At 36.9% G+C, this 24,410-nt stretch overlaps 1 protein-coding gene across 1 annotated transcript in view; it reads left to right on the top strand.

The window, feature by feature from the left end:
• Positions 1-24,410, top strand: part of LOC121329637 (homeobox protein aristaless-like 4) — a 39,927-nt gene that overhangs the window by 8,131 nt on the left and 7,386 nt on the right. Inside the window, exon 3 of the mRNA XM_041275331.1 lies at positions 14,895-15,208. Within this exon, the coding sequence (XP_041131265.1) occupies positions 14,895-15,208 (314 nt within the window). The remainder of the gene's footprint in view (positions 1-14,894; positions 15,209-24,410) is intronic.

Raw genomic sequence — 24,410 nt, 5'->3', positions numbered from 1 at the left:
AGAAAGAAAGAAAGAAAGAAAGAAAGAAAGAAAGAAAGAACCCACTAAACTTATTTCCTACAAAATTATACAACAAAACCTTGCTCCCATTTCACGCGTACGCGTGGGGCGATAAACGTCGTTTGTAGTGAAGTTACTTTCTGCTGGCTTGTTAGTTGAGGAAGCAGGACGCTGAAGTTTTAGAACTCCTTCTGCAAGCTGATTTGCCAGTTTTAATAATGGGCTCCCCGGGAGGCGGTGACGTGGTTTTGGCAGTAGTCCCCTTTCTCGTTAAAGTACCACCATATATATATATTTTTTTTTTTAATAAAATACTAGGAAACACTTTACAGCCGCACCAACCCGTCTGAATTAATTACTCTCCTCAACGACTCCTCCATTTGGTGCAGAAGGTTGAAACGTTTTGAAGGTCATTAGAACGGGATAATATTGTTATTGGTTTTTATAAATACGGCGATTCAATCAAGGTATGTACTACAGTATTGCTATTTTCTTACCTGTGTCTTTAGGTCAATAGCATGAACATTACGAGTAATGTGTTTGACCTGATATGTGTAATTCGGAGGAGAAAAGAAACAGACAGAAGGCAGTGGTAGAGAGGGAGTGAGAGGACACATAAGATGTGAGAGAGAAGGCAGACAGACTGTTTGGAAGAGAATAGTTGTGTTTTTCAGACGGAATAATGTCATCGTTCTCTCATTGGAACTCTTATTTTGTTCCGGTTCTATTGGAAACCACCTCCTGAACCTAAGTTTATATTTAATTCAATTTAGAACCATTTGATCTTGTAGGAGCCTGGTTTAGTAGTTCCATATTTGTATATATTGACCCCATTCTATAGACTCCTTTGTTTATCTGGTTCCTTATTTAACTTGTTCCCCATCTCCCAAACCATATGAGAATAAATTGCCTTCCTAACTTATATACAACTGCACAGTATGTATTGTAAGTGTAATCAGCACAATATGCTCCAGGCAATTATAAGATATGTTACTGTGCTTTATGTAATTTTAGAAATTCTCTACTGTAATAAATCTGTTTTTTTGGGCCTCTTAGCCTCTTTTTTTGTCCCAGCATTCTTTATAATTAAACCACCCAGAAATTGTAGTGTTCCATATGATTTTACATTTCTTATTACGCTGATTGTGTTTTTATGGTGGCGGTTTCAGTTGTAAAATTATAAAGTGAATGGACATGAAAGCAAAAGCAAACTCACTACTCTGTGTTGACAACTGTTTTCCAATAGAATTTGTCTTCCAATCATTTAATAATTGCAAATAAATAAAGCCCAGTAATATGAAGCATACTGTGCAACAAGATGAAACCTCAGTATATGTCTGTTGTATCTATACTTGCAATAATAAAATGGAACAAAAAAAAAAAAGAAGGTAATTCTGAACTATTATGCACTACTCAAATATTTCCCATATAGTATACCTTTTACGGTTTTCATTCATGAAGCAATAGCTTGGCTTAGACTTTTAATTTGCTCTTAAGCCTTTAACTAATACGACATTTAGTAAAATGTCTGTAAACGTTTGAAAACAGCAAATCGATACCCCCCTTGGGCCAACATGCTGAAGGTACGATTTCAAAGATTTACAACTGTGTGCACTGCAAGGGGAATACTTTTATTTACAGCTTATTTATTGCTTCAATTGCTTTTTAGTTCTGTTGGTTAAGGTAAAAATGCACACTGATGGTTATTTATTATTTCAATGCTTGCCTTGTGTTTTACAACATGCTTTTATCTGTCAGACATCATATGTTACTGTGAAGCATACATACATACTTACATAAACCATGACAATAGCCACACCATCACATGTATGCACACATGTTTTTATACCAGCAACTATTCTGTAACTATTATATGTATAAATCATAAATAAGGCTTTAAGTTTTTCAAATTTCAGAATGTTTGTTAGCCTGTGGCATAATCGATGACATCAGTTATGCAACTTTACTCTTGCTGTCAAGGTTCAGTTACATGAAAGTTTTGGCAAGAATGATTCCTCAGAGAGGGCTGAATTTTAAGAGACAGCTATGATTTAAACTAAACAGTGCGACTCTTTGACAATTTAAAAACAGCAGTCAATAGATCCTGCATTGTATTTGTATTTCCTGTTGCAACTTTTGGCATACACTTTCCAAATTTCTGCTGCAAACAGTATAATTTAAATAGAGGCTACGGATGTGGGTGATTATTGCACAATAATAAAACGTCTTTGCATGATAATTCTGACAATGCGGGAACAATAGAAGCGGGTGTTTAGTGCATTTTGAGAACCAGGCACTATAGCATTGTACAAAATAATTTAAACAATACAAATTTGATACTGATTAACAGACACCATTGGCTGTTTACTAGATTCATATTGCTGTGTTAATTTGCATTTCAATATTGTTTTGTTTGGAATAAAAAAAGGAGAGTTTTGAATACAGTGTCATTTTATTCCACATTCCAAATTCTGAGTCACCTGGAAATGAGCTCTGACATGAAGGAGCACAATAAATACCCTCTCTTGCCTTTTAATTGAGTTCTTTGCATTAACAAAAGACCATTATTGGCAGATCTCCGAGTGTGGGCTGTTTTGTAAGGAACAAGTACTGCTAATAGACTAGACCAAAACCATGGATAGTCTTATTAATAAGAAGCCATATTTTAAAATCAATGCAATGCTTCACAGGAAGCCAGTGTAATGACCTAACAACTGGGTGGATGTGACAGGTTTGTACAAAAGTTGTGAATGCAGCATTTTGAATAAGCAGCAACTTATTCAGTGAGGCAAATAAGGAATTACAATAATCGACCCTTGAGGTTACAAAACACATTGCTCTATATTTCTCAGATGCCAAAAAGAAATCTCAGTAATTACATTGCATTATAACATAATTGTTGCATTACCAAGCTTTGCAAAAGTTGCTTTTTCTTTAACAAGAGTGCCCTGAATCCCTAATTGTTCATAGTCGTTCATGACAAATTTGTAAATATATTTACTGGAGCACTGATTTAAAAGGAATTGCATACTGTCCTTTTCTGCCTGCACAATTCTGTTAACATTAGATAGCAATAGTAAACACTATTATTGAATTGGGAAAGGCAAACTGAAAAAAAACACCCCCTGCCATATGAGGACACATACAAGTTTCAGATTTAATTGCACTGGAAAGGTTAGCTCACAGCTTGAGCAGCAGTCCTCATGGATTCAGCTCAAATTAGAAACACATTTTGCCATTTATTCAACAAATGAAAATCCATGGATTGCTGACACTTTAGTTTCCCACAAATATAAGATTTATTACAATATGTTTAAGTGTCTTATACACATTGCTTTGAATTGTACAGGTATTCACAGTTTTAAAAAACAGATTATATAAGCTATTCTAATAGAAGTACTGAATGTATGCATTGTTTGAATGCATGTATGTACATATATATATGTGTGTATATATGTATCTACAATATGTATGTATGTGTGTATTTATGTACAGTGTGAATAAATGTATCTATGTATGTGTTTGTCTGTCTGTCTGTCTGTCTGTCTGTATGCATGTAGGTATGGATGGCTTTTAGAAGAAATCCATGTAACTAAGCAAACCAACTTTTGTTTGCATGCAGTTACCATAGTTTATGTTATACTTTTTAAAAGATAGCAGTGTCATAACTAAAATGTAATCCTGGGGTCAGCTTCTTGTACTAGATGTGATACCCTGTGAGACCTAGGCATAATATTGAGATCATGACTTTAATACATACTTCCTTTGATTGTACTTCTGTACTTGAAAAGACAGATTGTTAGAAGGGTGGATATAGAGTAGAAAGGTGGATAGACAGTGCCGCTGCAATTATTATCCAGATCCTTGTCTTTAATGCTTGCTTGGAATTTCCTTGAGTTATTACCTAAATGTTCTCTCAGTGAGAAGGCAGGATTCCTGGGCTGAGGAGGTCTTCTCTTCATTTCCCTGACTCTGCTCGTCTTCAGCCCAGTACTAAATCATGATATTCACTGTGTATTGTCTCCAGTGTAACCTTCACATTCCTGGTCTCACAGGTACAAAATGAAATGATTGCTATAATTCTTTTCCCCTCCTATAATAACATAGAAGGAAACTGATTGCAACCCCAAAATAGCACACATAATAATAGTTTTTAACCTGAGTAATGTGCACATGTGCAGTGGAGTAGCTGCGAGCATTACAGATGTGTGGTACTGATGCAAACAGCACAATGCTCTTCAAGTTCCAGAGATAACAAATGAATTCCAGTAAATCATACCTAACCTATACTACTTCACAGGCTACACATTTTCCTGCATAAATGAGAGCACACATTATAGTGAAGGTGTATTCAGTTTTTTATTGGTATATCTTCAAAGCTCCTTCTGCCATGACCATGCATTGATAAAGTGAATAATTTTACTTAAGTAGCATCACTGCTTTTCCTATGAATCCCAAAGTAGAATAAGTGTACAGCTATGGCCAAAAGTTTTAAAATTTTGCATCACCTAGAATTTTAATAATAATAATAATAATAATAATAATAATAATAATAATAATAATAATAATAATAAACTGTATTTAACACCATGTAATCAACTGAACTGCAAAATATTTTCTTACGATGCAAATAATTTTCTACAGTACACACAAACATACTGTACACAAATTTTATATTAAATAAGTTCCCAAGACAAATGTCACAGTAATCTATTTAAGATTTCTGTGGCGCTGTTTTTAATTATATCTTTCTAAATACAAAAATGTTTTAATGTGAAGCTAATTAGAAATGCTTGTATGAATCAAAGCTATGAAATTAACAGCCCACGAGTATAGTGCTCTTCAGCTCTGAGATGCACATCTGGAGCACAGGGCCAAAGCCTTGCCTGAGCCACATGTGAAGTGAGTCAGTCCCTGCACAATCCCCAAAGGACAGAGGGTCAACGTTTGAAAATCCAGCCCAGTTTGCAGCGTCTTCGCAAACACGGCCCTGTGTGTTCACCAAGCCTGCCAGTACAATCCTTTGTTTGGACCAGTCTAAAGACTTCTCCTGCAGGTAGATGGAGGTTCTTGTAGAAATAATAGGAATTTGGTTTGGGGTTTTCTATCTCATCATTTGGGATTTAACTATTTTTTAATTAATCAAATATACATTTTCTGCTAAATGTTTTTGACATAAAAATAATAAATAATAAATATTTTTCTTTAATTATTTACCCCCCCCCCCCACACACCTTACTACAAAAAAGAAGTACATACAATTGTAAAGCCAAATGACATACAATATGTAATCTACACTAAAAAAATCTAAAGAAAAAAGTGCACATTGAATTAAGATGTTTGACAAAGGAGGCTGTGTCTGCAAGTGTGGATTTGTGTGTGCGTGTATATATGCGAGTGTCTGCAATGTGCGTGTATAAGCATGCTGAACCAAGCAGCAGAACTCATTAAAAAAATTAATGTTCCGAAACTGTAATCCTGACATCAACTCTTTTCTATGAAGTCAATGATGATTCTCATGTTCCAGGAGACCAATAGTTTTATTTTACAGTGCATTTTCTCATGATTGCTGCCAATTCCCCCAAAGCACCAGCTCTGCTGCTAACTGTGCAGAGCGTTTCCAGAGCTTCGTGACATTTACTTTCAGGAGATCTGTAATACAATACCCCTGTGTGATTAAATCCTTCAAAACAGCATGGCTTGGTTGTTAGAAGTCAACACAGGGAACCAGAATATACTGGTTCCAGATCCCAATTAGCTGCTTACTGATTGTGTTACTCTGAAGCAAACTCTAAACCTATGATGGCAGCACAGTGGCAAAGCAATTTTCGAAGGGGCAGTACAAGGGATGGCAGTGCAGTGGCAAAGCAATGTTCAAAGGGGCAATGCAAGGGAAGCTATAATGGTACTGGTAACATCATATTAAACAGTAAAGATGGGGAACCTATCGCAGTAGCCTGGTATCAAATCAGTCGTAGTGTGCTTCCATGTCAGGGCCCAGTGCTATTTAAGAAACCCATAAAAAAATGGTTACAGTACAACATCTCTTATTTATTCAATGTCAATTGGAAGAATTTAATTATGTCCTGTAGGCAGTGCAGGGATGCTGCTGTCTTAGTTATTGTCAGAATGTGAGAAATTGGATTCTGAACAAACTATAGTATCTAGCAAGGAGTGCACCACCTGTAGTGACTGGAGTGCTATTACTGGAGCAAATACATAAAAGAGATGCTGTGCTCAGATGCATTGACACAGGAGCCAGTGTACAATATCAGTTAGACCCATAAAAGTTGTAGTTGTTGATTCTAGCAGTGTTTACTGGAGTTTATGTATCGTAAAAAATAAACGTAGCCTTGTTTGCCTGTGGTGCTGCACAACCCAAGAAATCAAATCAAAACCAAATCAAAGAGGTTTGGTTGGGTTAAGGCATCATTATTTAGGTTCTGTTATTTTCTGTACCTCAAGCATGATGTGTTGAAGGCTTTCAGGCAGAGCAGTAACAATCCAAAGGCTTATTTACAAAGACAGTAGGGTTACAGGTGTATATTCAAGTGGTCTGGTTTACCATACCATTTACAGAGTCATCCTGCCCTGGAGTTGATGAAGATGCCTATTTTGATAACGAGACACAAAGTGAGCAGACAGGGCTGGATTCCGTGATGTGCACAGTGGGCTCAAAGCAGGATACATGGGGTTTACTTTCCCTTGGGAGGTTCTTGGGTGTTCCACCACCAGTTTGGTTTCTATCTCCTAAAGTTCTGAAGAGCCTTTTTAGTCTTTTATAGCAGAGCTGAGTATTACTTACAGACTAACACAGTCAAACAAATGGTTTATTAACTTTTAACAACTAGTTTACTAACATGTTGACAAATGTTGCTTATTTTCTGTGAATGCATAGTTAATATACAGTATATAATTAATACACTAATACAAATGTGTGATAATTATAAAAGCTGGCAGCTTGTCAAAACCTAATCTATTAAAACCACTCATATATTATCTGCAAGTATTTGTCTTACCTTTTACCTGTTTCATTTAATTAGCAGTTCCAGAATCGCATTCAAGGCTTGCATCCAATGAACTTCCAATGCTCTGTAATTCACACTCAAACACACTGATAAGGCCACAAATCCCCATTGTTTAGCAAATACAGATTCACATAACCATCAAAACTCACTTATAAGGACGTGAATCTGAAATGCAATGAAATCTCTATTTCATGGCATTAGAGATTCACGTCATTATAAGTTGGAGGGTGACCTTAAATTTGGCTATGGATGTTTCTTCCACAGCATAAGCTCAAAGCAGTCTAATGACATTGTATTCACCCAGTATTTATTTATTGGCTTAGGAAGGAATTGTATTTCTTCAGTAACTGTGAAGCTGTGTGAACAATATTAAAAATAAATATGTTGAGCCCAAAAAGTAAACATTGTCAAGCCTGTTGAAAACACACTGCTAGAGTACCAAGGATCACAGAAAGGCCTGAGTGTCGAGTGAGAAGTTATTCATCAGGAGTGGATTTTTAAAGGAAATGGTCTCATAGTTTCCCCTCACCTACATTCTTTTAAGCCCTTTCTGCTTTGCACTGTCTTTATTGAGTACTGTCTTCACTGAGTAAATCTTAAATCAAACTGGTAAGGCCATGGCTTGGGACTAGCAGTTATAGCACATGTATGGTATGTGTGTGCAGATCATTCGCTGCTTAAGGAGAGCAATTCTTGCCTCAGCACCGAGAGATGATTTGTTGTACTGTGTTTGCTTCAGTGTTAAAGAATATCTTGTGGTACCGTTCTTGCTTTTGCTTGCTGCTGTGGACTATGTACTACTGCAAACAAGACAGTGGTTTGTGCAGTGCATTTAATGATCTCATTGTATATGTTCTTAATCATCATTTATTATTGTTTCTGCATTCATCAGCATACATGTATCTAACTTGTGTGGGAACCCAGAGCTGGAATTTGTCAGTATAATTCTCCCACCACAAAACAATGACAACAATGTTTCAGGGGAGGAAGAAATCGGTGGAACACACACCTAGTGGTAATTTTTATATTTACACAAATTCAGTCATGCTCAAGTTTGCTTGGAGATGGTAAAATATGCTGGTGACTTTATTAAACACTATAGATGATGATAAGGAGTACACACATATAAATAAATTCAGAAGGGTATAAAATAATAGTTAATAACATGAACAGCATGTTATGTGACAGGTTTTAGATATGATCCAAACTGGAGTAATTGCTTTTTGAATGTAGCTCATTGATCGGTAGCACTCCAAAATCATGTCTATCCAATAATACACTCCCCAAGAAAGTAGCCTCCCCAGGCCCATCATCATCGGAGGGTCAGGGGGCGTACTCTGACTCGCGCTGGAGATGGACAGGAACTCTAATTTATTGTGTCTCTTTTATTCATTTGCGGCTGACCCTTCAATCCCTCTCCATAAAAGCACTAAGGACGTCCTGCAGATTTACAACCAGTGAAATTTCACTTTGATGCTTTTCCCTATTGCTAGCACTGGTTAAATGTCTGCCCCCAGTAAAGACATGACCCTAATACCTGGAGGTGGTTTTGACTGACATCTCATATGTTAGGAATTATCCCCCCCCCCCCCACATACACACACACTTCTTACGTACAGACTTGTCAAAAGAACAACCGAGTATAAGAAATGTCCTGGGAAACATGAAAATATGTAAATATATAAACAAATATATATGATACTGTAAAATATGTTTTCCATGTGGCTCACTGAGGCCGTGGAAAACAGTGTCAAGCTCACAAACGAAATGATCACAGGATCTCCACATTTCAAATGATGTGGTTGAAATCAAGATCTTTCATCTTGTAATCTTGACATAACATTTTTTTTTTTTTAATGTTGCCCCCTGTCCTTAACAAGCCACTATAATTTTATAACGTTTTACCCCTTACAAAAGGATTCTGCAGTATTACTTCAATGAAGTGCATTTTATAACTTACTGTAATGCATTTTCAGTGCTGGATTCATACTGCAAAATAATGTCATCCATTACACTAAATAGTAAAAGCAGAGTAGCTCATAACATAGAACTAAAAAATCTTTATTTGGATAACAGCTGCAAAGTTGCTGTTTAAAATCCGTCCATATTGGCGCTGTACTTCTTTTCTGATAAAAGACATGCTTAAAACTGGCCTGAACTAAATACCAAGGGGAAATAAACAATCATTTTGAAAGCATTTTAGCTGTTGTTATATGATGGGTAGCACATACCTGATGCAACAAATAAACATCATCAAATATTTCAATCTGTGGGACTGACATGCACAATCACTGATACACTCAAATACCCCTTTATGAATTAGCATAAACATTTAAAACAAAAATACACAAGTTTATTTTTGTTATCATGAGGGGTGCCAATATTTAAAAGAAAACTGTGTAATGTATGCTATGTTTATTTAAATGTTTACCCAGGAAAAACCTTCTGAAACAATGGGATCTGGCATAAATCAAAAGTAGAAGACTATTTTGTCTGTATTTATTGTCACTATAGCAGCATTTAATATATATTTTTTATTTCATTCTGGCAACCTGTCACAGGAAACAAAGAGTTTTAATTGCAAGACTAAAGCTATTTTCAAATAAATAACAATCATACTTAATATTATTTATAACTACTGTACCATGTGTTAACCATTATGCTCCAGCTTGGAGGAATGAATTATTGTATAGTAATGATTCATAGTAAATATTGTGATAAGGGTTATACATAATCTAAGCACTACTAATAAGCTGTTGTACCTATAGTCCAACAATGATATAAGATCTTATTTTCTGTTTTACCCTATGGATACATATAAACAGAAAGGAAAAGGAGGGTTTTTATTAAAACTTTTCTTTAAGTACTGCACCTTATAAACACATTAACAGTAATACACACAATTGAATTAGTAAAAGATAAATCAAACAAAGACGGATTTAGATACTCTTTTAAAAATTAGTACTGTTCTAGAATCTAGAGGTGTAGCAAGCCTTGAGTGCATATCCTAGACTGCTGCTAGGAGATGTAGTGGGAGATTGATCAGGTTTACTTCAGTGCTTATCGGTTTCAACCTACTTTTTAGCTATTTTAAATATTTAGTACCCTTAAAATAGACTGAGATAGGAAGTGTCACATTGGGTCTGGTGCTCCTGTGCGTTGCCACAGCGAACCCTGCTAGCCAGACGCCCAGTGAGCTCAGAGCGGACACCTGCAGGGCTGGCCTTCATCCTCTTGAGGCCGCTAACTCGTTGACGTCTGCTCTTGAGTTCCTGTTTGTAAAAGAGGAAGCTGGCTTGGTCGTGGGATCGGAGGATGCCCACTGAACCTTCGGGTCTGCTGAGCTATATGGGGAATTGCTGCGGTGAGGAGAATAAATTACTAGATAAACTGGCATAAAATGATTGTGCACGCTAAATAAAAATAAATAAAAAAAACAACCCAAAACACATCTTCCACCAAATTAGAATTTTACATGTATTTCAATATGATTAATGTGAGCAATAATCATGCCGTAGTTGCTACTATCTACAATACTTTTCAGTAATATTTACATGTGTGCATGATGTTTGTTTACTTGTCACATCAATGGAAGCATTGTAGCCTATTGGTTAGAAGAACAGATCAGGAGATCCTGGGTTCAAATCCCAGCACAACCACTGACTCACTGTCTGAACCCTCTCCATTGTTTTGAAATACCTCAGCTCTCAGTGGAATTCCAGCTTTGGTTTAGTTTGGGGATGTGGTACACGTGTCTATAAGATAACGTAAATCCCATTTAAAAAAAATCTGCAGCGTGCTCCATTTTACAGCATAATTTTCTGATGTCCGTTTACTTTATTCTCCCATAGTGTAGCCTTCAGTGCAATTTACTTCGCCCAGAAACCCGGTCTTGGATTTCTTTCCAGTTTATTTACATTCCCTCAAACTCCAGTTGAATCCATTGGTGCCTGTCTGGGCTTATAAATATCTTGCTTAACTTGGCCATTTTTATATTTCATTAAATGGCACACATTTGCCCAGTATGTTTACAATTTGGTTAGTTAGCCTCCACCCCCACTCAAAAATCTGTTTACATTTAGTATGTCATTTCTTTAGCCATATATGCGGGCTTCCTCCTGCTACGACTAAACTTCCCACTGCATTTCCATCACTCTGCGCTATTTATCTACTTTAACATTTGTATTATATTTTTCTCTGTTAAATTAAAGGAATATAGGTACTGTAACTTGTAAATGCTATTATTCAGAATCACACACTAGCCATATCTATATTTAAAAATGTAAAAAAAAATAAAAATAAATTAACGTTTAAAAAATGAAAGCAAACGTAATTATGGATGAATGTTTTAAAACCATCGCCAAGGAATACTATTTTAGTAAAAAAATGATTTAAGACTGTGTTGCTTTAATGAAATATCTTAGGCAGGCATGTGCTCTAGGGACTAGTTAGATTTATTTGCCTTGTACTGTTATTTCCCATGTCTTTCACCTCACTGTATTTACAAGTGCCCCTAGCTTTTCCCCCAAATAAGTATTTGCACTCAGCTGAAAACTATCCATTTCTGTTAGTCTCTTGAAAGGACAAAATGCCAGAGAGTCCAACCCCCTCCCTCTCTCCACCTCTCCACAAAATATCAATGACAGAAGATAAACAAGCCCCTTTGATCCCAGCCGCATGGTTTCAAACAGTCTGAAAGCTTTTCCTGGTGGACACAGAAGTCACGAGGCATCTGAAGGAATAACTTTAAAATATTTATGTTTGAGTAAATATATGCGTTCAGAACCCTTCACAGGATGTGTCAGTCTTAGGCAGGAGGCAATGTGGGACCTATTATACCAAAGAGCAAAAAAAGGCTTTATTTTTAACAAGGCTGAGCAGGGTTGGCTAGCATCAGAACACCGAACAACTTGCCAGAATGGTTACCAATTGCCAAGCAGTGGTACCCTCCAATAATTCAAAGTGTTCCTAATGAGTAAATGGGGTAATTGGTGGACTTAAATATTGCTATGTTAGTTAGATAGTTAAAGGTTTTTTTTCATATAAGGACAACTCAGAGACAAGAAACAAAACAAACAAAAACATTTCATTGTAAATCATAGTTCACTGCACTGACACTTCTCATTAAAACAGCTGTTCTGGTAGTTCTGAGCTGGGGGGAGTATTTAAAAGTTAAATTGACTAATGTCAGGCTCAAAGGTCAAACCCTGAGCCCCTGGATGTATCATTAAATTCAATTCACTTTTGTAACTTTACTCTAAATGTATGGTTGTGTGTGTTTATCAGGGTCCAGATTAGAGCACAGCTCCACCCACAGGAGCAGGAGGTTATTTTATTTTATTGCTTCTTCTACAGCTCAGTTACAGTGTATGAACAGTGTATTTAAAAGTGGCTGTTAACAAGGCAAGCACTGCTATGAGCTTTTCCTTTGATTATTTTAATTGTATTTATTGTACTTTACATATTAATTGCTCATTCTAGCTAATTAATTAATGTAGCTGCAGTTTCATGCCTTTTTACTACGAGTAGGTGTAAACCTTTTTTTTTTTTTTTATTTCGGAAAGTTTGGGCTAAATGGGTGAAAAATGCACCAGCAAATTATTATGCCCAGTATGTAACAAATATGATATACAATGGTGTTATTGATTCCCCTCCCTTCTTACTCCCCTACACCCCAGCCCTCCACTCTGCTGGATACAGAAATCAGTTGTTCCTCCAAGCTCCATTACCAAGCTCCTCATTATGTGGTCGCTTTTCTACTTCACCGAAACCCAGCTCTCCCTCAACGCACAATCAGAGCTGACGTAATCAGCCGCTACAGAGCTATCATGTACACATTTGTTTTGAGAGTTTTGGGACAGGGAATTTTAATTTTAGATTACTTTACCAGACCATCATCATACATATAAACATGCTCAGATTGCAATTGATTGAACTGGAGGAGTTAGGCCTACCCCTGTCCCAGACTGACAGACAGACAGACATACACCAATGGGGTGAAGGTAGTGGACTTCTGTACAATTTAATGAATCCAGAAATCTGGTCATGGATTTCTTTCCAGTTTGAGGTGAAATCTAATCTGAAGACATAATGCCTGTCTGTCCAAGAAAAATATTCCTCAAAACTATTCTTCGTGTCGGCCTGTGATTGATGCCAAGGGTGGTTATTTCTGATGAAAGCCTGATTTATGGAGGGAGACTGGCTTTGGTTATACGAGTGTCCTGAGAAACTGACAAGCTAGAGAAATAGCCTGCAAGCATACAAAGTACACATTCTCATAACGAACAATGCAAAATGTACAGGCATTGTTTTTGGTTCACTGGAATAGTTGTGCATATACAGTGAAAGGTGAAAGACAACGACCAGGGATGGGTGAGCTTTGTCTTGCAACTCTTGAGCATAGACTTATGTCCTGTTGAGACAAATCATTTCCCTAAGCTGAATATTATGTCCAAAGGTGAAAGGATATTATTTTATTCCATTGCATCACCAAGCTCCTGTGTACATATCTTGTTTCTAGATGTTTTGGAGAATAAGAGAATAGTTCCAAGTCTTTATTGACACAATCCCCCCATACCTCCCACGATCTAGAGAAATCATTAAATTGTATTTTCCAGATTTACTACTAACAAGCCTAATGGTTATATGAATTTTAACATATTGCTATTTATAGATTGTGTTTACTATTATAAATGTACAGTTTTTGTTAATGCCTAATTTCACTACACATTCTAAATGGTGAAAAACATGTGGGGAATTATAGACACATGCAGTGAATAGGAGTGAATGTGCACTAGTCTTTATTTAAATTGTAGAAGCACATCATCCATAATGTGTTCATTCCGTTCAATTTTACAGCATTTAATGTTTTTTAAATAGAAGAGAGCCTGCATTGACGTCACTATTAAAGATTAGTCAATTTCAATTTCAATGAAGTCAGGAAATGCTTTGACCCATGTGGATATAAATATTTAGACAGCGAGTAGTTCACAGTGGAGTTTATTATCCAGGTCAAAGTCTTTATTCAATTAAAACCACGCAACACTATTAAAAGTACAGCTGTTTTAGTTAATGCTCTTATCAGCTTCTGAAAGAACCAGCCACAACAGCTGTATTTTAAACATGTGGCTTGAAATCCACTCTAGAACTGAGACTGTATTTCCTATTCCAATTTATTTAATCCAAACATCTGTGTCTTTAATGACTTTCATGGTCTTAAAAAAAAAAAAAAAAGAATGAAATGAGAAAAATATCCCTGCTTGTTTGAAAAGTAATTAAACAATACTGGATTACACCTAACTTACTTGTACAGTGATCACAATGCAAAGTGAAAACAGAAGGAACTGCTTTTTATATTATTAATCTTGCTGTTCTATAATTTATATTCTTAAGGAAATTACTGAACAAATTATTATTTTTTGATTATATGTATATTTTGACTTCTTTATCACACAAAGCAATGTAAATACAGTATAAGCTGTTGTTTATATTTAATAAATTCATGCACTGACTGGCATCATACATTATAAACCTTGTAAAATTGACATTATGTTATGGCAGAATCTAAAGCTAACAAGAATCTTAAAAGCGAAACAGAAATTAAATTACAAGCAATCCAAAGAAAGATTTAACCTAAAAAAGTCACCTGTATTAATTGAAACCTATTATAGATAACCTGTTATAATAAACCACTTTTATTCAAAACCAAGGGCAGTCATCTAAGGCAGTCACCACAGTCTTTAATTACTAAATCAATCTGTAAAGAAATGGTGCTCCAGGACCCGTGCTAATTACCCTGGTCTAGGACACATTTCACCTGTCTTCTCTGCAGCACTAACAATGATCCCTGTTCCGTTGTCTTTTCAGCCAAAGACAGCAGTGGGCTGACAGACTCTGAATTGCCCCCGAGCACTGACCCTGCAGGGATGGACAGCAGCTACCTCAGTGTGAAAGAGTCCGGGGTCAAGGGGCCCCAGGACCGTCAAGGCTCCGAAATTACCAACTCGCTGGACAAGGGTGAGGGCGAGAGCAACAAGGGCAAGAAGAGACGCAACCGCACCACCTTCACCAGCTACCAGCTCGAGGAGCTGGAGAAAGTGTTCCAGAAGACACACTACCCCGACGTGTACGCCAGGGAGCAGCTGGCACTGCGCACTGACCTGACTGAGGCCCGAGTGCAGGTAATGGGGGGGGGGTGGTGGTAAGTAAGGGCAAGCTTGAATAAAGTCTAAAGCTAATTTTCTAGATTGTGTAGGGATAGGCACAGTCATTCTAACTCTTTGCTCCAACTACAGCATGTTTTACATTTCTTAACAGAACTTGGCACCACTAGTGCTAATATGCTAATGCATTGATACAATTACCCACTCATGAATCTCAGTAAAGCTAAAGCATCTTTTTTTTTTTTTATAAATTTAGTCTCCAATTTATTTATTTTTTACCCCGGTTTTCTCCTCAATTTAGTGTGTCCAATTATTATCTGTATCCTTGGCTCACCGCTCGCAACCCCCCTGCTGACTCGGGGAACGGAGGCTGGAACATGCGTCCTCCGAAACGTGCTCTCGCCAATCCGTCATTTTTCTCACTGCGGATTCATAGCAAGGCCACCAGACTTATAGCGCCGGAGGACAACACAGATCTGGAGGCTCTGCTGCAGAACCACAGGCTCCCTGTCGACCACAGGGGTCACTGATCCGCGGTGAGCCATGGATTCCCCTGCCCTCCCTACACGGGCAGCGCTTGGCCAATTGTGCGCCACCCCCTGGGAACTCCCGGTCGGCTGTGACATAGCCTGGACTCGAACCTGCGATCCCCAGACTATAGTACACATCCTGCACTCCACGTGGAGCGCTTTTACTGGATGCACCAGTCCGAGCTTGGATTCAATCAAATGATGATGAAGCCACATAGCTGTTTAAAGCATATCTGTAGTGGTGCCATAAACTAATTAAATTCAGATCCCTTTTAAATCCTTGGTCTATTTTTAAAAGATGTTAAACCGCATTGCATAGAAAATTTAAATCTTGGTTATCTAAGCAATATGACTTTCACCAGATAATGCTATGGGCAGTGCCGGCTCTAGGATTTACTGGGCCCTGGTGCAAAAAAATTTCTAATCCCAGTACATAAAATAGCTGATTAACATATACTACAATAGAAATAAACTGAAATGGTAAATCATGTTTATAAATTTGATAGTGTTAGTATTAAGACCTGCCACATTTTAAATAGACCCTATTTGGTTACAATTTGGAACACAACTACTGTCTGATTCTATTGGTCAAGTTCAATCATCATTGACATAACCACAGTTGCAGCACCTTGAATACCTAGTTTCTAAGGAACCATTTGAGATACAGACTGCATGTTCACACACTGCACCTCCTTTATAGAGAACCTGTAGGATGAATCTGAGGGCCCTGTGGTTTTAGGGGAATAGCCAAAGAGCCAAACCCGTTTTCTTTTATGTTGTTAATCCCTTACATTTGTTACTGGTGCATTATATTTCCAGACACTCCCTAGAAATGCCTTTAACTTATCAAGGATTAATGATTTATTTTATAAGATGTAGTACTGCTAAAGAATGAAAGCATACATTTTATATGTGAAGAATTCCCTTGGATTTATAGAAAAAGTTGGATCTTATTTACTACATTAATAAAGGAAATAAATACACCTCTGGCATTGCACACTGATGCATGGAGCATCCCAGGGTGGGTGATGCCAGATCATTCCATTTTAGTAAGCAAAGACATAGGGCAGAGAGAGCCAGGAAAGATCAGAATAATTGTAATGAACAGCAGGTGTGAAGTGCACCTCTAACACATGTTAAACAAGCAGAGAAGTTACAGTTTGCCCCAGTGATTCATAAAGTTACCTTTAAAACATGACCTACATTGATAATTCCCCCCCTTCCAATTGGAATAATCTGGAGATCACACACATTTAACTAATCTACTATTCCTTTCCACCTAAACAGTTCTGAACAGACTAGCTACCTGTCTTGCAACTAACACTTACAAATGCCATTCCCACTCTTAAACAGTGTGTCCTTTGATGCTTATAACAAAGGTGAATATTTAAAACAAATAAGTGAAGTGTCCTTTTAGCAGTAAAATATACTAATTGTAGTACAATTTCAACATGGCCTAACCCTGAATTAACAAAATTCTTTAATGATCAAATCGGGACATTTTCAGAAATGCATTTTATTTTTTAAAATCAGCAACATAAACGCACAACATTCTGGTGCATAATGCAGTTCAATCTTTAGACACAAGTGCACATACAATGCTGCTTCACCCGTGTACTGTAAGCACAGAGATAGGCCTTTCAAGCATCTGTGAAAACAGGAAGTGTGCTGCATGTCACACAGCCGAATCTCTGTGTCCAAGTAAAGACATGGAGAGAGGAGAAAAATACACAGAAACAGGAGAGTTTGTTTCCTGTTCAAGCTTTACAGAAGACACCGTCACTGTTAAAACATTCTCACTGCTAACTCTCATGTGCACATAAAAAAGAAATACTATACACTACAAAAAAACATTAGTTGCCTATAGTATATATTACATACTATAGTATATTATAGGATGCCATAGTGTTTTTGGACAATACTGTGGTTTTTCTTATTTTTTTTATTTTTTTAAAGACCTTGTATTGTTTCTTTTTAAACACAGTCGTGATTTTTCTGAAATTAGGTTTTAATAAACTGCTCCTCATGTCACTTCATTCAAACTGTTAACTGAAGAAATGGTTGGAAAAACATCATGGACCAGAATGGATTGAAAGAGTGAGGAACAGTGATTTAGACGGTGGCGTGGAGCAATATAAAATACAGAAGAAAAACAATAGCAGCAAGGAAATGGCATAGGGGGCAATCCTCAAGTTGATTAAAGACAATACAATCACAATGAGGACATTTGATTTAATACAGACAAAGTGAATCATCGTGCAGAGAGAAAATTGTAAATCTCAGGGTGTTCTGTAACAGTTTCCAAATTGATTAACACAACCTATGAACAGCAAGCATGCGTTGTCTACATTGCCCTCCACACACAGGTAGTTTGACACATCAATACCCTGCTGCTGAAACACTTCCCCTCCTACACCGAACTGCACAGCACTGCTCTAATCCCAACAGCTCTTAATAAAGAGAGAAGAGCAGCTTGACTGGAAACTGCGCACCCTGCTCTGAACTGTGATTCACAGTATCGCTGTCTTTGACTTCCAGAGAATTCAGAGAGGGTATACTTTCCCGGTGGGGCCTCTCTTTTCAGCAGTGCACGGATTTGCAATGTTTGTTTTTCATTACTGTTCCTCAAAAGGAGGGATTTGCCCGACACGTGTCTCTAGAGTAGGTGAAGCTTGCCCCTCTCCCACAAACGCTGATGGCGGCACTGGCTGAAATGTTTGTCTACTTGACTTGGTTTTTGTTTTAATGGTTTTACCTTAATATTCTGATTGAGGGTTTTAAAGTTCTGGATAATCACAAACCTTAGTTTGTCTTTTAATTGGCTTGAAGGGACACAAATGTGTACCAAATGGTTGTCACCTTGAAGCGTACAAACTGTGACCACATTAAATTTTGTTCAATTTTAAATTGGGGTTTCTACTCAGTGCTGTTGACAACACGTTAACACAGTAATATTATGTCATTATATATATATATAATATATATATATAGATATATATATATAATATTATATATATAAACAAACAGTCACACTATAATTATACTATGTACAAGTTTGTCATATTATGATAAACTACGGAAAAACAAGAATAGGACTAAATTGGTAGTACACTGCAGATGGATTTTGAGAATCAAAATCTGTTACAGCATTTTTGCCAGGGGCTTAGCGGAGGTATCTGAATCACTAGCCGCTGCTTATAGAATTTCATGCGACACATTATTTTTAACTTGGTTGCTTAGCCTAAAGTCTCAGTCAGTGCTGTGTTTATCCGCAAGGCTGGGGCAGTAACATACAGGTTATTACAGCACAGTAACACCCAACCAGATTATGACTAGAATAAACTGTTGCAAAAAGACTTTGTGCAACTAGCCCTTTAATAATCAATGTTTTTTTTTTTCACTTCCTCGCACATGTCCAGCCAGCTTCAAGAACAGAACCCAAATATTCTTGTTTGTTTTTTTTTTTATATACTGGCAGTGAAAATGCAGCCAATTCTGCAGTTGAGCAGGGAAGAAAGCAGCTCTGCTTTGAATTTCATGGCATGGAAATACAGCTGAGGGGTGAAAGGTTAAGAACTTTGAACAGCGTTCTGTCACCGATTGGAATACCTTGCTTCAACACATTTTTACTTTTCAGATTGGAATTATTTTAGCAGGAATAAAATCTCTTTGAGGTGTCACATCTCATTTCCAGGAGAGTTCCGGGAGGCTGGGGCACTGGTACACAGTTACAATGCATAACATGCGAAGGAGTCTATTAAAGGTGACCATACAAGTATTGCTTTTAAGGTTACTGAGTCTGCAGGGGAGCTGTTTTTACTTTGATCTCTAACACAGGTGTAATTGGATAATTCCTCAAGTGGAGGGTGTTAATGTGCATTTTCTTTATGCTTTATTTTTACATCTTATTAGTCCTTCAATTATTATGATTTGTTTTGCTTTTTACATGAGATAATTTTTAGGTATAGATAATCTTTATATAGAATAATAGATGGGCCTCAATGAGTTACAGGAAAATAATTCCATCTTGGGTTTCTGTGATGTCATAAATTATGAGACCGAAGGTCGAGTTTATAAACTGGCACAGAAACCTGAGATGGAATTGTTTTCCTGTATCTCACTGAAGAGGCATCTATTATTTTATAATACATGGATACCCTTGTGATACTAATATTAAAGAAGATGAGGTTTAGCAGTACAGCTGATGTTTATTTTAAACATAGTGTTTCATTGCTGTACAGATGTTCTATGTCATTATCCGTTAATGATTCAGCTTTATTTGGATGATTGCCTTTACCTTGTTTTAATTTTCCGTTCCTCTCCAGTTTCTCTGAGATAAGAATGTACCAGCATTACATCATTTTTATTTGTAATGTATTCTCATTTTGTTGACCATTAACAGACATTTCTGTACTGTGAGTGTGGTCAAGTGATTGAAAACTAGAGATTTTGTGTTTGAATTGAAAGTGATGGTCTCGAGGAGTCGAATATGTCTAATGTTTTTCAAATGGCTCAGGAAGCAAATATAGCCTCATCCAGTGCGTAAAAAAACATGTTATAAACAAGTTGTCTTTATGACAACAGCTTGTTTACGCACTGCTTCTTCCATCCAACTGAAGAAGCACTTATAGTTCTAAATGCCCTGATATAATTGATTTTCTATCAATTACTCACATTTTTGTGTGTGTGTATATATATATATAAATTTCCTTGGCTTGATAATAGTGGACCAGTAACAATGTTACAAATGGTAATCTTGAAAAAACATGCGCTATTATAGTTATTCATTAATTTAGCCAATTATTACACACAAAAGTCTACTGGCAATGCTGTTTTGTAAAACACAAGGTTTGAATAATTAGATACTGTGTATTGATGGTCTGTATATAGATAAAATATAGTATCAACAGTCGTTTCTCATCTTTTTTTTTTTGTACAATAAGCATAGCTCATTTCCACATAACCTGCTATATTGTTGTGGTGAGCAGTGTCTTTCTAAATTCCACACAATTGGTGATTTTTATTTGGTAAATTACTGAGGTATAAAAATATCTACAAAACTATTACTGAATATGGTAGTTAGCACTTGGTGGTAAATTGATGACCAATGTGGACCGATCAAATCGAAGAAAATCAAGCTAACTTTTATAATCTTCAGCACAAAACAAGATGAAGAACCAACAGTGGCCACTATTCATTATTCACACGTTTAAGACAGAACACAAAAGGCCTGAACTCATAGTATTATCCCTCTTTTTCTGAGTACCGTTTGATAATGTAGACAAGAAACACTAAACCGCCCTGCCTCCCAGACGGAGGTTCAGAGAGACGGGGGAGAGAGAGAGCAACACAGTCACCACGCTCGTTTCGCAGGGTTTTAGGGGCAGCATCGGAAAGCTCGCGGCTTAGGCGTCAGGAAATTAAACATGAAATGAAAACAACCTCCAGTTTGAACATTCTCCCATCTCGCTTTCTAATTTCCCGACTTCCCCCCTTAGATTTAAAGTATAAAAAAACCCAGTGTGGTTTCATCTGTCAGTCTCTGAATCTTCACTGTGTTCCACATTATAAAGGCAAGGTTACTCTGTCCGGATGAACACTGTTTTTATTGAGATGATAATAAAGTTAGCCGAGGATAATTCTATATATATATATATATATATATATATATATATATATATATATATATATATATATATATATTATATATATATATATATAGATACACACACATGTTGTGTTGTATCAATTACTTTTGTACCAATTGTGGTAATAAACGAGTTATGAAAAACGACAACTATAAAGTACCCGGTCAAACAAATAAGAATACTTACAACAAACACACACACACACACACATATATATATATATATATATATATATATATATATATATATATATATATATATATATATATATATATAGATAGATAGATAGATAGATAGATAGATAGATAGATAGATAGATAGATATATTGGCTCAGCAGTAAGACAATTATCTTTCAACAAATATTAGTATACCCTCAATAAATAGTGCACAATTCAAGTAATATAAACTAATTATTAAAATAAGTGTTCAGATCATTATAATAGTGCTCTTTCTGTCAACTGAGGTAAAACCAAACACCCAAGGAGAATGTGAGTCTCCAGTGTATTTCTGTCTGTAAAAATGGGTAAAACGCCAGAGAGAGAGAGAGTCCTATTCTAATGATTCAGACAACATCTCTATTTATATCCTGCTGTTTATAGCAATTGAATCAACCTTAGTATCTACTGTACATTAGTCAAGTTGACCAATAATGATGGTCAACATCTCTATAGCAGGGGCTCTGGTCAACATGTGTTTTCAGCATATACCACTAAGTTTTACACCTCATGCCAAGTTAAATTTATATTGTTGGCATATTTATTTATTTGCAGTTTAAATTCACTTTTTAAATAACAACGGGCTCATTAAATCACCACTTGCTCTAAGAAATAGTCGACACCACAAAAAAAAAGAAAGAAAAAAAGATTTATTTGGTACTGTCTCTCACTGGTGATTTTCCTAAATGATTGGGCTTTGCTGTCCACAGAAAACCCTGATACTGGCTTTACACAAAATGCAGAAAGCAAGAGCAGAGTTAGGGCTACTTGTTAAGAAAACAGGCTTGTGTTTACTCATCTCGCCAGTTGAGAGGAGACTAAGGCTCCTTGCAATTAATTTTTTAAATTAAACAGCTCTCAATTCTTCATCTCAACAGAAACCCCAAACCCAGTAGCAACATTCGTTCACCTTGCCAGCTCACACACCCAGCTATAAACCCGGCTGTCGCCACTGATTTCTACCCCAAAAATGAGTAAAAGTAATAAAAATCCAGGAGTTTGCAGTGCCTGCATTCAAACAGCTGGGCACACAAGCTCAAAACCATACAGCACATGTGCAATATAAACACAGAAACACGCGCCTGTGAAAACATAACAACCTCTTCCAACTGGACTTCAAGTGGGACTTTGTGTTTGACAATAAAGCTTATATTCCTGTAAAACATTTGATCAAAAACAGCAGTCCACTTTTTCAGTTTCTGTATAGCTGACTGAACTATACCAGATCTTGAAGTCAATAATTATCTCTGCAAGGACTGTTGCGGGCTTATGGAGTTTCTCCACTGTATTCTACCCACACAATGGCCAGCAGGTTTCAGAAGAGGGCTTATTTCACTAATACGAGGGATGTAAATTAAAGAAAATTCTTATTTCTCAATGTAGAAAGACTTTCTGGTGAAAATGTTTATCAAATCATGTTCTTTTAGTATTACAGCCTATTCTACCATCATTATATGTAAATAGGCAAACTGTAAACAGACATGCAGGTGGACAGAACAGTGTTTTGACAGTACACTGAACTGAGGGCAGACAGCAAGGAATAACAGGCTCCTTTGGGTATCTATTTGGATTCTTACTAGTAACTGTGCAAGCTTTGAAAATAACCTAGTCATTCTGACCCCATTTAGTTGTTTATGTCACTTGAAATACTTCTCTTACAGTGCCAAGAAAAAGTTTGTGACCCTCAATGATAATTATGGAAATTCCATAGTTTTACCATGATAGCCTTCTTGAATATCCAATAGGGTATTAGGGTATTATATAGGGCACCACCCTATATAAAGATCAGAAACTTTGCGAGTTTGGTCTTCACCATACAGGTGTGTAGACTCACATCATGTCACGATCAAAAGAAATCTCTGAGGACCTCAGAAAAACAGTTATTGATGCTCATCAGTCTAGAAAGGGTTACAAAACCATTTCTAAGGATTTGGGGCTGCACCAATCCACTGTCAAATGGACAAAGTTCAAGACCACAGTCACTCTACCCAGGTGCTGTTGTCCTACCAAAATCTCTCCAAGAACAAAATGAAAAAACATTAAGTCACAAAGACCAGGCCACTCTCACCTTGGCTAATGTTAATGTGAGTGTTCATGACTCAACTATCAGAAAAAGACTGAACAAGAATGGTGTTCATGGAAGGACAGCCAGGAGGAAACCACTGCTCTCTAAAAAGAACATTTTTGCAGTCTGAAGTTCGCCAAAGAGCACATAGATGATCCACAATACTTCTGGAACAATGTTCTCTGGACAGACTAGTCAAAGGTAGAACTTTTGGCCTCAATGAGAAAACCAAACACTATGTTCGAACAGAAGAACCTTATCCCAACCGTCAAGCATGTGGGTGGGAGTGTGATGGTTTGGGGCTGCTTTACTGCCTCAGGACCTGGACAGCTTGTCATCATTGACACAACCATGAATTCTGCATTGTATCAGAAGATTCTAGAGGAGAATGTCAGGCCATCCGAAGCTGAACCGAAAGTGGGTCATGCTGCAAGTCAATGATCAGCAAGTCAATGATCAGCAAGTCAATGATCCTAAATATACAAGCAGGTCTAAAAAAGAATGGCGGCAGAAGAAGAAATTCCGCATTTTAGAATGGCCTACTCAAAGTCTGGACCTAAACCCCATTGAAATGTTGTGGCAGGACCTGAAGCGAGCTGTCCATGCAAAGAAGCCCTCAAATGTCACCGAGCTGAAGCAGTTCTATAAGAAGGAAGGACATGTTGCTGATACAGGCAATGTCTTGACAGGGTTCATTTCTCTTCTCCCTCAGCCCTCTTACATTTCCCCATGGCGTGCTAAAATAAATTTGGAGCTGTAAT

Source organism: Polyodon spathula, chromosome 17 (genome assembly GCF_017654505.1).
Source record: "Polyodon spathula isolate WHYD16114869_AA chromosome 17, ASM1765450v1, whole genome shotgun sequence".
Classification (NCBI taxonomy): domain Eukaryota; kingdom Metazoa; phylum Chordata; class Actinopteri; order Acipenseriformes; family Polyodontidae; genus Polyodon; species Polyodon spathula.
Note: the sequence above shows the minus strand (reverse complement) of the source record. Positions and strands in the feature narration are given on the sequence as shown.